Below are 16,397 nucleotides of genomic sequence, written 5' to 3'. Positions count from 1 at the left end.
TTTATACAAATGTATAATCATGTGGTACGTGTGTATTTATGTATGGGAAAATAACACATGGCAAGCTAGATAACGTTCTCTGTTTGTAATCCATTAATTAGGAAATTATCAGAAAGTTCTTTAAATATGTCCATACAGTCCTCAATATCTCTGCTATCTGTTTTAAGTTCTCCTTTAACAGCATTCTTTATGGTAATATAAAATATCAGCTTTCTGCTTGGGGAATTAGTATGTTTCCCATTTACTCGTTAATAGTCTCCATTTATCTATTTCTCTTAAGGTTTACCTAATTCTTTTCTGAGAGCAACCTTGTGAAATGTAGGTATTGTAAATTCAATTCAATTTAATAAACACTCATTACTCACTTAGCATATCCAAACCACTGTTTAGCCCTGGGGATACACATAATATCTGTTCTCAGGGAACTTAATATTGAATAAGTTCATTTATTGCCTTCATTCATGAAATTCATCAATTTGCAAATGACTTATATTGACTTTTTTCTAGAATCTCAATTCCATTTATTAATTGCACAATGCATTCAGTTATATGGTCACAGAGTCATGCATACACATAGAGTGACAGATAACACTCATGGATGTCCCAGTAATGTATTACCCAAGCTCATGAGAAAAAAAAAAAAAGTAAACAAATGAGTTCACTGCTCTGTATTTATCCAGTGGGCTGTTTTTTAGATGGCAGCGTGCAGAAAAGTTCACCAGGATTGATACCCCTTTCTGGTACCTTTGCTCTGGAAGCTGTGCTAGGTCAACCTAAAACAAACAAACCAACCAAGAAAAAATCTTCATTGATATTAGTCTGAGAGCTAAGATTTTGTTCAGATTACAGCAAAGTAATATTCACACAAATAAAGAACTATAAATATATATAGGTGTAGGTATGCATGATTGTATATATAGATAGTATAGTATACACACATGTGGGTATTATGCGTGTGTATTTATTTTTAATCTTTGGATCTCAATTTTCTTAGCTTTAAATGAAAGAGTTGGACTCTAAAGAGTGCTTCCAATTTAATGATCCTTTGAATGATTTAGTTACTTCCTACTATCTTCTTTTTTTGTGATAGAAATTTTCAAAGTCCTAGTTTTCAATCTATAGCAAATTGGACCAGACACATTTTTTACCAATCATAATTCCTCCTTGGTTAAAACAAAACAAAACACACTGAATATGTATTTTTTATGTGCCAATATAAACCCATTTCTCTTTCATGGAAAACATTTCTGTCAGCAGATTTTCTCATTTTATTTTCTGTTAGCTCTAGGCTAAATCTTCTTCCTCCCCATGTATATGTCTTATGAAACAGCCAGGGAGGGTCAGAAAAGAAATGCTGCAGCATGAGTAAGGCTCCTTTAGCAGTGTCATTTCAAAATGGTCATGACTGGATAAAAGTTAGAAACTGAGGAAAAGAAAATGGTAAATTCTTCATTTGTGCCCCCCACCCAAAAGTGCTCATCTGCATGCACACACACACACACACACACACACACACACACACACACACACACACACATCCATACCTACACACCTGTCATGGAATTTCCAGAAAAGATCAGGATCTCTCCAGAAGAGTGCTTTGTAAACACACTGGACTGTTGTCTCTTTTAACTTCTCCATTTCTTCACTACTCCCACTCCAAACTGTGACATTTTGAGTTGAGCCATATTAGCATTTTTTTCCCACATAAGATATTGGATAAGAAGGATAATACAAGAAAAATGATTTCTTAGTATACTGAAAGGCAATGAAAGTCATCTTGCCAGTTCTCTTCTGTTATCATCTGAAGAGATTCATATCATTGAAGGAAAACATATTTCATTGAACATTACCATTACTATACTTTAAAGGATTCCCCTTTTGGGAGGATTATATGGAATTATATGGAAATTAATTAGATGGAAAAGATTTTCCCCAAAAACTGTTGTGTTTTTCAATTTAAGAGATTCTATTTGAAGCCAAGGAGATATTGATAGAGTTTGCAAACCCCTATTGAGTATGAAAGTCTTTAAAAGTTTTCCATATCATTAAATGAGCTAAATAAATGGAGGAAAGTATTTTTCTACAATAAAATTGAATAGAAAATTATTGAATACTGACAAATTTAGCAGTTCTGCTTAAAAAATAAACTACTCAAGCTATGTCTTCATTAGGGATTGAATCCCATTTTATAGGTTAATAGTAATCATAAAGAAGTGGATTAAAATTTAAGTGGCCACCCTAATAAGGTTCTCATGATGACTCAATGACCAGAGCAGGCGACTATTTTACTACAGAAGAACACAGAATTAAAGTTTTAAAAGAGAAAAGCTAGGAAGTCCTTTCCCCAAGGAATATCTAATCTATAGGTGACATGGTACATCTCCTTTCATATAACCTTGTGTTTATTTCTGCCATGTTTCCATTAGATTATGCCCAGGACTTGAGAGGAAACATAATTCAGATCAGGATTTGGGTCACTGTGATTGCATTTTTTGTGTGTACATTGTATGTAATCCTTACATTAATAATTCCCCTATGTCTTCTCATTCATATTGCTATAAATGAGCCACCTAATGTGCTTGAGGCTTTCCTCTTGATTCTTTGCCAATAAAAGAAGAAAACAATTTCTTTTAAATGCATCTTTTTAAATTCAGAAATGTGAACTACTCTTAATTCCTTTAGAAATTAAAAACAGGAAATAGGAAACAGCTAATATTAATGATATAGACTTTTCAATTTTACAAACAACTAATTTGATCTTTAAAGCAGTCCTGTAGTAGAGGGTAATATTGTACCCAAATTCAGAATAATGAAAAAGGCCAAAAAACTTATTCAGTTATGTGTGTGTATGTATCTATGTATGTATATAGTAAATGGCATAAGACTTGAGCCCACATCCTTTGACTTTAAGCCATCTGTTCTCTGCACCATAATAATTCCATATTATTAGTTGACTAATGGGTTGTTGTCCTTAGTTCTGGAAGATGATCAAAATTACTGATCAGATCAATGTACATTTGGAATGGTCAATCACAGGTTAGGCCCAAATAGTCCATATAATTCCCTCTTACAGCCAGTGAAGGGAAGGAAAGAAGGTGTAATTTTTTTAAAAGAGGGAGAAAATGGAAAAAAGAATAAGAAAAAATGAAAGGAGAGAAAAAGCAGAGAGACAGGAAAAGAAATAGGGACAAAGATTGAATAGTTTTTCAGTGGTTTTCAGGGAAGAAATTGTAGATGGGTAGGAAATGGAGCCTATCTTATTCAAACCATGTCCCAACTTTATTTGAACTCAGTACCTCAGTACATAATGTGCTATACAAGAAGTGAATATACTGCATAAGATGGATTAGGTAGAACAAGTGGACCTAATTCATTATATACAGCAGATATCTAAGGGAGAAGTTGTATAATACAAAAAGATCCGTTTTTACAGTCAATCCTCAAACACTGTAGTAGGATCTGAAAAGAATAGGCAGAAAAGAAGTAACTCCTACTTTTAGAGAGCTTTCAACCCAATGGTAAAGACAATAAACTCATATGTCAGTACATACCCTTTAGCAGCAAGAAAAACACAAACTAGTGAGGGAGGAAAGTAGGAGTATGTGTAGGTGGAGAGATAGGAGAGGTTAACCATGGAAAGGTGAATGAAGAGAGAGAATCTTGTGAGACAGAGATGAGGGGCAGATGGGCTGCATCCATTAAGGACAAATAGCTAGCACAAGTACACAGGATGAGAATTTATCATGTGTGAATAATAAAAAGCAAGTATGAAAAGTTTTCTGAGTGTGGGAGTAAGAGACAATGGTTTTGGGAAGGCAGTACATGGAGTTGTAAAGGACTTTAAAAGTTAAAAAAGAGGATTTTCCAGTTTATCTTAGATGTAGGGATTACTTAGACCTATTGGAATCAAAAAGTATTTTGAACGACCTTACCCTAAGGTTGGGGAGGATCAGGGTTTACAAGCATCATCTTTTTAAGAAAAAAAATGAATTTTTTTGTCTCAAAGGCTTTAAGATATTCTCATAAGCTGATACAAATATCAGATGTGGAATTTATACTTTGATCTTCTAGCCCAAAATCTAAAGTTCCTCTCAATATGCTCCGGAGATGTGACTGACTGCTTAGTGATACAATTTGATTTTTACCTATGCTCCAATTTTGTTCCTATTTTCTGTCTAAGCTAAACAATCATTGACTGGAGGAAACTTGAAAATTATGCTGACATAAAAGTGTTGGTTTCTATGAATTAATTACCTTTTTCAAGCTAAATCAGCAGAGTCCTGTTTAGGACAAGAGAAAAATTTGGAGACAGCCTGGTGTCTTGGGGGCTAGCTGGGAGTTCTAGTAAGTTCTAGGATTCACATCCCATGTTGCCTTACAAGCTGTATGACTCTAGGCAAGTCACTAAGACTCTTGATAACTTCAGTTTGTCTGAAAAATAGAACATTACCTTTTGTGGTTGTTAAGACTGCGATGAGATATATAGAATGCTTTATAAACCTTAAAACACACTTTAAATTTTAATTATTTGTATATTGACATGCTCTAAAAACACTATATCCTTGTCCTGAAAAAAAAATCCGAACTATTTTTCAGGATAGGATTCTCTTCTGAGCATCACATTTTTTAAGGTTTTCAGTAGTATTTTGTTTTTTTTTCCCCAAATATATGTAAAGTAGTTTCAACATTCATTTTTGTAAGACTTTGTGATCCAAATTTTTCTCCCTCCCTCTCTTACCTCTGCAATATAACAAACAGTCTGATATAGGTTAAATGTGTGTAATTATTTTAACAATATTTCGATATTTGTCATATTATGCAATAAAAATCACGCTAAAAAGGAGAAAAAAACACGAGAAACAAAAAAGTAAGCAAACAAAAAATGAAAATACTATTTTTTGATCCATGATCAGTCTCCATAGTTCTCTCTCTTGACACAGATGACATTTTCCATCCCACTTCTATTGGAGTTGGGTACCACATTTTGGAATCGAGAGTAGGACAACCTGAATGGTCTAGGCTAGTGACCTAGAGGGCATGCTATGGGTTCAATTGAGAAAATTAGGGATTTTGATTTTGAAAGAAGGCAAGGGAAACTACATAAGATAAGCGTCTAAAAGTAGTTAAAGACAATGAGAGTTAAATTTGCCCTCTTGCTGAGTCAGAACTAAGGCCAGTAGGTAGAAATGATGGTGAGCCATATTATAATTCTTGAAAACAATATTATTCCAGTGAGTATATTCCTGAAATGGAAGAGGCTCCCTCCCAAGGGAGAGGTTCTTGGAAAGCATAATTTGTAGGGGATTTGGATTCAGAGCTGAGAGATGATATGACCCAGGTTTTCAGAAGTTAACAAAGCACCTTCTTTTCCATGTTTCCTCTGATCTATTAGGAGTGAGCATGGACTGAAGCCACCTTAATGATGACAGTGTTTAATATTGGGGAGGCCACTGTTCACTTGTACTCTCCCCTAGGTCAGGCCACCTTGGAATTGGTTTTAGATTCCACATTTTAGAAAGGAAATGGTAACAAGGCCTCCTCTGGCCTGTCATTTTGACAGCATCTAATTGGTCATTTATAATAACTATCTGTGGACAGGGGTGTCTCCTCTGTTTGGTTGTAGAAGGCACAGGGGTAACTCCCAGTATTTTGGCAATGGGGCAGTAGGAGTAACTTGTCTTGTGTATATGGTTGATCACCATTATTCAAATGTGTTCCTAAGTTATTCAAGATAGATTGAAGGTTTCTATTATGAAGAATATTGGAATTGGATTGTCTTTTCTCTGGTCAAAGTTTAGAATACAACTTTCTTTAGAAAATGATATTTCCTTCTGACTTTGAGGAGTGGTAGGAAGTGCAGGAGATAGGTAATGGCACTGAGTGCTTAAAAACTTGACTAGGAAATCTGGCTAGGTGTGACTGGAACATAGGTGGGATTGTAAGTAGGTCTTTTGGGACTTTACTGTAGTCCCTTCTTGTTGGCAGAGGAGTGGTTCCCTCTTAGCTCTGCTCTGGCCTTGTTCAATCTTCTGTGTCTTCTGGATGATGAAGCAAAGAGATTTATAGAACCTACTCACCTTTTTCTGCAATCAGAGAAGGGGGAAATAATCCTGTACTGGAGATAGAGTGATAGCTGGTGGTCTGTCTGTTTTTTTTTTTTCCTTTTCACCTTTCTAGGAGTTGGGAAAACTGTGATATTATGTCCACCCAGGTACCACTAAGGTATACATTTACAGTTTTACTTATTACAGATATATATATATATATATATATATATATATATATATATATATATATATATATAATTTATTTGTTACAAGTATACATATTTAATTCATCACTGTACACATTTCAGGAACTTATGAGTTTCTCACTTTTCTGATTATTGTTAAGGATTATACATACATTCATTGTGTTGGTAGCAATTTTGATAGTGGTATATTTGAAGTGATTTAGAAATTTCCCCTAAGGTACATATGTCTAAGAGATATAAACATGCATTAGATCTGTATTTGTCATTGAGCCAATAATCATCCCTTGTGTGTTTGTCCACATAAAATAATTTTCTCTGTCTCTCTATCTCTGTCACCATCTCTATTTCTCTGTCTCTGTTGCTGTCTGTTGTTCTGTCTCTCTCCATCTCTGTCTCTCTGTCTCTGTCTTTCTCAATTGTGTTTATATCTTTGTTTGTGGGGTTTATGGAGGTTCCGTTTTCCAGAAAGTCTGAAGTCTACTGCCTGATTTCTCCTAAGAGTGGCAGAGAGCAGAGAGCATGTTTATGCCCTAAACGCTTCACCTCTTCATGTAAACTGAAGGACAATATAAATGAGCTAGAGTACATCTAAAAGGGCAAGTAGAGTGATAAAGGACCTCAATCAGTTGAAAGATCTGTGAATATTTAGTTCTTAAAAGATTTAAGGGATATGATAATTATTTATTTATACTTATATTTATATAAATTTAATTCATATTTAAAAATATGAATATTTCATATTCAAATATATTTCATATATTTGAATGCTGTTCAGATGGGAAGAGATGGAATATAACTCCTGTTTCCCTCTTGGCTTTATTGGGAAGAACTTAGAACAATGGGTAGAAGCTATAAAGAGGCAAATTGAAGCTTCAAGATAGTTAAAAAAACAACCACCACAACAACCACAACCCTCCGCCCCCCCCCCAAAAAAAAAAACTTCCTAAAAACTAGAGTTGCTTCTTTAAGGAAAAGGGGTAGTGGTAGTGGTATTTTCCTGCTCACTAGAGGTCTTTGGGTTTGATATGTTGTAGACCAATGATGTTAAAGTCAAATAAAAATGGGAGCTACTAAAGGTTGTATATTGACTCAGAAAACCACATCCTAACATTATCTATATTCTGTTTTATTTTTATGTAATTAAATATTTTAAAATAACATTTTAATCTGATCCTGGCACCCAGATCAGACATTAGATGTTTTTTCTATAGAAGGAATTCTTGCACAGTTGAGGGTGGGACTAAAACATATGTCATATCCCTTCTAGCTCTGAAAATTTAAGATTTGTTACCCTGCAGATGAGGGAACTTCAGAGAGATTAGCAACCTTGCCCAGGGTCCCACAAATAGGTGTTCTCAGAGGTTCTTATTTTAGGCCCCACACTTGGGCAGGTTTCAATATTCTCAGAGGCAGAGCCAAGTGACTGAATAATGTGCATCAGCTAAAGTATAGCATGCTACTAAAAGGGGAATCAGTTCAGTCAGTAATGTGCATCTATCTCACACTGCTGCATATAGAAAATAAAGCAAACAGAAGTTAAGGTGATTTGCCAAGAGTCACACAGGTACTCTGTGTTCTGTTTGCTCATCATTAAATTGGAGGATTTTGTCCCAGATCAAAAATTTGGGAAATTGTGTACCACTTTCAGTATGCTTATGCTATGCCCTGCTATAAAAGCCCATCTTTTAATACCAATATTTTTCCAGCATTGCTTTATGGGTTTGAAATTTGTTTTTTGCTAAGCAAGTTGACAAAAATTTTCTCACTTCTGTTTGATCTTAGATAAAGATCAAAAAATAATTTAGAACCACCAGTTTATAATTTCTAACTACACATTTCTCAAGAGTTATAAGAACTAGACCCATGATTTCATATGTGGGAGGCTTTTGTGTTTCAGAGATATGCAAAATACATGGGCAGAGGGTGGAAATAGAGAGTTGGGGGAATTGGGATGGCCCCATTATTGTCTGTATGGCTTCAATCTCCATCCACCCTGAGCTAGTCCCTTAGGTGACATCGGCAGCCATCGTTCTCATCGGGATTGTAGGTATCTTTTCTTACATGGTGGACGGATGACGTGGTTTCGGGAACACTGTTGAATTTAAAGGAAGCAGAGACAAGAGGCAAATAAGATATTCTGTCTCGCACTGTAAATTTGCCTGCTTACAATTTAAATCAGGGCTTAGTCATTAACTGTGTCAAGGCTGATAATAGAAGATGTTGGTTGGAGTTGTTTATGGCTGTAACACAATACATAGTTATATAACACCGAAAGCATATTTTCTACTCACAGAGTTCATATAAGGTCTTTCACTTCTTTTTCTTTTGTACTCTGAGGATAATACTAGGTGTATTCATATTACATACAACATTCCATTCACAATATGGGTCAAAGCTAACAGGCAAGCCAACAAATTAAGATTCATGAAAATTGAGATGACGATTTAAAATTTTTTACTGAAAATGAAGTGAATACATGAGAGTAAAAAGAAAAATAATTGGGAATTTTGTTTTAGGTTAGCACTAAACTCATTTATGTTGGCCAAAACAATTAAATATCTATGAAATTGTAGGGACTATATCGTTACATTTATTGTCTTTTTAGCAATGTGGGGAGATGTTTTTCAAAACCTTCACACTTTTATTTATTTCTTACTAATATAATCAATAGTTTCAGGTCTGACACTATTTTGATTAAAAAAAATTGCAAGGGGAAGGGCTTATATTTTGCATGTAAGATCATGGAGGGTTGTCCTTTGTCATAAAAACAACAACAACAAAAATGGTTTCAAATTAAAGAAAAAAAGACTGTTCAGTTACTCAAAACCAAATGTTAGCATATTGTGACAGTATCTGCAAAGTTGGTAGACATCTGGTGTAGATATTCAGTGAGGCTAAAGTCTTAAGTCTTAAATCTGTTCTCTTTTCAAAACCAGGTATATATTTTTCTCCTGTTATTTTATTCTAAATCAAAAAGGTGTTTTTTGTTTTTTGTTTTTTTACAATGGCAGAATTCCAAATTTTTCTATCCCATTATTTGATACAAATTACATTTTAAAATATTATCAGAAGCCCAAATTAATTTAACCTTATACGCTTCCAAATGTCAAAATTTGAGCTTGAATATTTTTTTTTTGAGTCAGCTAGGTGACTCAGTGAAGTGAGTCCTGTAGCTAGCATCAGAAAGACCTGAGCTCAAATTCACCCTCAGACATCCACTGTCTGTGGGACTTTTGGCAAATCACTTTATCTCTGTTTCCTAGTAGAGAAGGAAATGCCAAACCACTATGATTTTTTAAAACAAGAATATCCCCAAACATGACTGAACAACTGTTTCTCTCTATAGCATTCCAAATCTAATGCACATTCAGTATTGTATTTTAAAGAAACAAAACAAAAATTTCCAAATAGAACGTTTTTCAAGCCTACTTGAAATACATTCATTTTTAGGACATAGAATATGATTTCTTCTTTAGTCATAAAATACATTTCTTTCACTTAAGGGAAATGTTAACTCCAATATACAATTCCTTGCTTCACCAAATTGAGAGAAGAAATTTGGGTTTGCCTGCTTCTAATACTAACTTGATCATAACAAAATAATCAAAGGTTACTGTTTTCTGTTTTAGGAATTGTTTTAGCACAACTAAAAATACTCCACAGTTCTACTTTGAAAATAAAATACTTTGCCAATCCTGAGGAACACTATAAATATGGGTCTATTACAGAGGCATAAATAGAGAAATGCCTGTGTTCTATAATTCTTCCCTCTCTGATAGTCAAGTGACAGAAGAGAGTATATAGAAATGAATTATTAGATATTCAACCTTCTTTTTTCTTATCTGTTTTAAATCTTACATGATAAAATAATCAGGAAATCCAATCTATAGAAAGCAGTCAAAGTTTGATTACATTTCTAAACTTAACCAAAAATATTTAATTTACTTAGGGAGTATTTTCTTCTTCTAGAAAAGGCATTCCATCTGGCATATTTTTTCATGGCAAAAGTATTTCAGAAGAATGGAGCATGAGAATAGTTTTTAACACAATTTTTTTTGTTTGTTTTCACCCTTTTCACACCAAATTCAGAATAGAAATGAGAGATCGAGTTGCTCAAATTTAAGCATACCTAGGAATGGCATGGACCCGGAACACCTCCAAATGCATTGTCATTGCCCCAGGTGGGACAGTCTGTGGCACCAGACTGATAGAGAGTCCTGGTAATATCGATGAAAGTAGGCACCTCAGCCTGTTTTGAGTGAGGATTCATTGTTATGTCCTATCCTCTCTCAATTGTAATCATTCTCTGGGAGGAGATCTCTTTTCTGTATAATCTTTTCCTCTGTGAGCAGGTTTCTTGGGAGGCTTCTGGAGCCTCCAGCCAGAGCGAAGGTAGAATCTCGAATCCTCTTCTTCCCCTTCAAAAGAGTGGGATTGCTGGACTTGTGAATACACCTAACATCTTCTCCTTGACCCAATCCAGAATGACCCCTCAGACTCAATGTTCCTCTTTTTGTCCTCCCAGAGAATGGGCTTGTGGGTACTCCCAGGGGATTGTGGGAACTCCTTCAACCAATGAACTTGCTTCTTCAAAGGTGTAAACTCCTCTAAAGGTTTGAAGTAAAGGTGTGAACTCTGAGCTAGAGAATTGTTAAGTACCAGGCTAAATTAGACAACCAAGTTAACATCTAGAAATCCAAACAATTCATAATCTGAGAAGCTCTTCAAATATGACAGTCATCAATACTTAAGCTGAATAACAGATATTCAGGAAGCTTAGAATATCTTTACTGAAAATCTTTGACTTTTTCTGAGAAAAGAGACTTTTAGAAAGTGCAGCTAAATTAAGTGCCATTTACAAGCATAATCAACACATACACATACTTCCTTCTTTCACCAAGCCAACAGGACAAAGGTCATTGCCCAGCTAGAGCAACAGTTAGGTCCAATACAGGGTAGTTTTAATATAACCCAATGGACATAAATCAAACTAAAAAGTTTCTCAAGTTTTCACATATTGGTGCATCTTAGAAAAAAAAAGATAAAAGATTCACATCTAAACTGGTTGTTTTTCTTAATCTTACTGTCATAGCAATTAAATTTCTAGAGACTAAATCACAGAGATATTGGTGATCCATTCCTAATAGAATTTTCTCAGCTAGATTAAGACACATGGGAAAAGCAGTGAGAAGCTATTAGTTTACACCCACATTTCCAGGGGAGTTCAATTGCTATGGAGTCAAGAAAGCTCAGCTGAGTTGAGAAGAAATTGGTTGAAGAAAGGAAAGCCAAGAATACACAAGTGGAGGTGGGGGTGGGAGGCTGAGAAGAGACAAGTAATAATCTTGGGGGGAAACGCACAAAACTTTCAATACCCTTAAACCGAAAATGTACACATACAAACACCATCTAGAGACATCAACAATTATTTCCTAAATACCTACTATGTGCCAGGAATTGAGCTTAGAGTCAGAGATACAAAGAAAGTCTAAACAATTCCTTTTATCAAGGAATTCATGATACAATCGGGGAGACAACATCCAAACAAAATCTAGATAAGGTAAGTGAGAACTAAGTAGAAAGAGAAGGCACTAGTATTAAGATGGACCAGGAAACACTTCTTCAAAAAGAAGGGATTTCAGTTGATACTTGAAGGAAATCAAGGGAGGCAGGAGATGTAAATAAGGGGAGGCAAGGAGAGAGAGACATGGAGGAAAGCATGTGAAAATTTATAAAGGGTCTTATTTGCAAAGAACAGCAAGGATTCCGTGTTTCTGCACTGCAGGTCATGAAAGAGAGAACAAGCTTAAGATTAGAAAGGTAAAAAAAGCCAGGTTGAAGGGCTTTAACAGCCAAACATAAGATTTTATATGTTTATCTTGGAGCTAATGGAAGCCAATGGAACTTGATTGGTGGGTAGAGGGTGATATGGTTAAATCTGTAATTGAGGAAGATCACTTTGTCAGGGGGTGGGACAGGCAGATCCCAAAATGGGTTTTTATAATATCCCAGTATAATATAGTATGAAGTGATAAAGATGTGTGCTAGGATGGCGATAGTGAAGGACAGAAGCAGGTACTTACCAGAGATGCTGTGAGAGAAGAATCCTCAGGAGATTGATTGAGGATAAATTGAATATGGTGGGTAAAAGAGTATCTGAAGAGTCAAGAATGATATTCATGTGGTGAGCCTGAGTGACTGAAGGTAAATCATCAGAAGTAATAAGGAATTTATAAAGAGGCAAAGGTTTTGAGGAAAAGATAATGAATTCTGTTTGAGAAGTGTTGAATTTAAAATGTCTGTGAGTCATCTAGTTTGAGGTTTCCAGTGGACAGTTGATGATTCTACACTAGAGTTCACAATAGAAATTAAAATTGGATAAATGGATCTGAGACTCTAAGTATGTGGAAATGATTATTGAATTCATACGGACAGAAGAGACCACCAAGTATTGAAAGGCAGAATTGAAAGGTAAGAGGGAAAGGCAAGGGCTGTGGGGGATACCTCCAAGTGGCTGGCATGATCCAGAAAAGATCCATCAAAGCATGCTGAGAATGAGTGGGCAGATGTGTAGAAACAGAAAACCCAAGAGGCAAATGAGATGAACAATTAGAAGAGGATGAGAAAAGTCAAAAAATATGGGGATTTAGAAGAGAACATTAGTTTTGACAATTAAGAAATCATGGTAATTTTATAGAATGTAGTTACAAGTGAATGCATTTGGAAGTCATACTGTAGAGTTCAGGAAACACTGAGAGGAAAGCAACTGTAACCATTGGCATGTTATTTCTCAGGGAGATTAGCCATGAAAGGAGGAAAGATACCAGATGACAGTTTGTGGGGATGGATGGATCAAGTGAGTGTTTTTAAAAATGGAGAGATCTGTGTGACTGTAGGCAAAAGGGAAGTGACAAGGAGAGATCAATCATTAGTGAGAAAATGATGATGTTAGAGAAGGACACTTTGCTGGAAAAGACTCTGTGGAGTGGGATCAATTGTTCCAGGAGAGGTTTGCCTTGGCTAGAAGAAGGGCCACCTCTTCATGTGAGATTTTAAAAGATATAAAATTGTTCCTGGAGAGGTTTGCCTTGCCCAGAAGAAGGGCCACCTCTTCATGTGAGATTTTAAAAGATATATAGAGGAAGGCAGGCAAGTCGTTAGCTAAATCTCCTTTGGACCATTCATGGAAGGATAAAGATGAGAATTCCATTGGATGAGAAACAACCAATGGGCTGGGTTTAGGAAGAGAGAGTGGCAGAAGGCGTTTGAGAGATGCAAGTTGAGGAGTGAGGAGGTGGAAGGAAGAGGAGCTCTTGCAAATAAATTACATACATTTTTTTGGTGAAGCATGAGACAAGATCTTCAGGAAACAGAGTGGTAGGAGAGGGATTGATGAGGAGGATGGAAATGTTAAGAAAAGCCTCTGTGGTGAGTTGCATAGTGAATTGATCTGGTATGTATAAAAGGAATGCCAACTAAGTGAGGGCACTATTGATATTATATAGCATTAATTTCTTATGGATCTAGTCAGCATGGTTTCATTATTTTCTCCAGTTTGATTTTGCCTCATGTGGATATGAGACAGATGTTCAAAAGACTAAACCTCATACGGTACTTTCTGGAGGTAATAAACACAGGATTTTTCCTATAGAGTTCTAAACTTTTGCTTAGAACCAACAATAGGAATTGAGTCAGCTGGACCCGGAATGAAATGAAAAAATGAGAATAAAGTCTTTTACTGACCTGAGAAAAAGGGGAAATTCCAAGCTTCAAAGGAACAAGGAGCCTGTAGGCACCAGTGTTTCTGAGTAATAGAATTGATGACAATTAACAAGGATGAGCTTTCTCCCCCCAAATAAGATGTGAAGAGGAGAGTGAAAGAAGCAGTTTCTCTTCCCCCTCTGTGCTTAGACTCACTAACAAAAATGCTATGGAACATACACATTGCTTGAAATCTATGGATTCAGTCAGCAAAAAGGTTTATGTTATTGATGGCTATAAGCTAGCAAGTGAAGAAACAGAGAACAAAAAATCCTAAGATCAAGCAGACCTATTGACAGGAGGTCTTAGATTTCTTGGCTATTTACTGCAATTGATAGCATATCCTGCTACTGAGTTCAGTCATGGAATCAGTGTAATATTTTTAGAGAAGGGGATAGAATTCCCTAGTTTATTAATCTGTCATTGACCTTAGTGATTCAAGACAGAACTGGTTTGTCTGTCTATCCTTTGGCTTTTGATAATGGCTGGGGTAAAGAAGATCCAAAACAAAATGGATAGAAATGGCTTTTCATTTACACTGAAAGGGAAGCTTATTCTAAGATGGAATCAATTATAACAATAAACTGATCACATATGGCCTCCTTGACACCACTGCAGCCATTATGGACACATATGAACAGAAAATGGAATAGCAACCAAGTGATGACAAGAAGAAATTCCAGATGGACAATTTAAACATCACATTTATGAGATTTCAGAAGAGATCTAGAGGAAGGTAGATAGGTTATTAGCTAGATCTCCTCTGGACCATTTGTGGAAGGATAAAGATGAGAATTCCATTGGATAAGAAACAACCAATGGGCTGCTTTCTGCAAAGTTGGAAGGAAAATCCACATTGATAACAGATTTGTTTGAACTCCACGTGGGTAGTAATAATGGACTCTATTTCCCTACATATGGAAAATTGGCCATTAACTTATCCGCAAAGTAGAAATTATACCTACTTTTCAAGGGTGTTTTTAAAGATCAAAGTGTTTTGTGAATTTTGATGTGTGATTTGAATATCATTTGTGATTATGATTATTATTAATGAAAAATTGTATTTTTGATTTTGTTTTTCACTGTCATCTCTTCCGGGTTGTGTAACATCTTGATATCACTACATAGATGCTTATTCCTTCATTGATTTGGGGCCTATAGGTCAACAGGATCTGGAAAGAAAGGAGACTTGAGGTTCCACTCTTTGAAACTTAGAATTTAATTGCTCTAATCCCAAGGAAAATATCTAAAATATAGAACAGTGCTAGAAAGGGCAGCTGTTCTGAGGAAGTACTTTGCTTTAAAAATAATTGATATCAGAGTTGAAAGGGACTTCAGAGGTCATTTAGTGTAGTGCTAATTAGAATACCTCAGCACAGTTGCTATAATTTCCAATTATGTGGACAGCAAGGAAGAGTTGAATAGGAGGTCAGTATAGAACAATATAACAGAATCGACTTTTTCATTGACAGACTTTGTCATTTTCTATTAAACTTGGTGATTTTTAGACTGTCAGTCCTCCTCATATATAATTACAAAGTTATCAATATGCTGATTTTTGTCATCATTTGTCATTTTAGATGTCTGCGTCATTGACCTGTAACCTTTGCTCTTTTGTGCAGGGAATGGAGAGTTAGTTGTATGTATGAATTGATACAACCCACTCTTTACCATTCTAGGTAAATTGTCCGCACAACGTGCTGGGCTTTTTTTGTCATGAGGTAGAACAGTGACAGTGTCTCAAATAAAATATTTCAGATGCTCCAGAAAGACTTTACAGCTTAGACTCTGAAAACTTATCAGGCATCAACATACATTCAAAGAAGATAAGTAAGACTATGACGGATGTCCTAAAGACACCAGGACTAAAGGACGCCAGTAGACTTGACATTTCAAGGTAAGTAACGAATGGCGTATGGTAAAATTGGTGACATGCCGAATTCCTTTCCTGAGCTACATAATAAAATACATGGCCCACAAGTATGTATTTCCTGTGGCTATTATTTATAAAATAGTTGACTAGATATACTAGTGCAGATTTAGAAAATAAGACTAATAATTCTTGAAGTTGTATCTTGTCATAGTCTGTAAAATTATATTACACTCTTTCAATTTGGAAGAAGTAAAGGGTTTTGTGCCTTCTAATATGTTAGTTCAGGGGGACAGTGTTGGAAGGAGAACCCTCCAGGAATTTCCTTGCATTGACTAAAAGTAACTTATATATAAATATCATTGACTATTTGAATAAATAACCTCAGTACATCCCAAGGACTTAATCACTGTTTCTACTGTGTTATGTGGAATTATATCTAAGTGATTATTAGTAACTAAGTGATGTTTCCCAACTGCAAGGGGTTTATTAGTTTGAAAAGTAAGACTA

General features: G+C 35.5%; 1 protein-coding gene across 1 annotated transcript in view; it reads left to right on the top strand.

Moving 5' to 3' along the window:
• Positions 1–16,397, top strand: part of ZBBX (zinc finger B-box domain containing) — a 112,230-nt gene that overhangs the window by 94,727 nt on the left and 1,106 nt on the right. The window contains exon 19 of the mRNA XM_074298133.1: positions 15,776–15,914. Within this exon, the coding sequence (XP_074154234.1) occupies positions 15,776–15,914 (139 nt within the window). The remainder of the gene's footprint in view (positions 1–15,775; positions 15,915–16,397) is intronic.

This window comes from Sminthopsis crassicaudata, chromosome 3 (assembly GCF_048593235.1).
Source record: "Sminthopsis crassicaudata isolate SCR6 chromosome 3, ASM4859323v1, whole genome shotgun sequence".
In the NCBI taxonomy this organism is placed as follows: Eukaryota; Metazoa; Chordata; class Mammalia; order Dasyuromorphia; family Dasyuridae; genus Sminthopsis; species Sminthopsis crassicaudata.
This window is presented reverse-complemented; position numbering and strand designations above follow the sequence as displayed.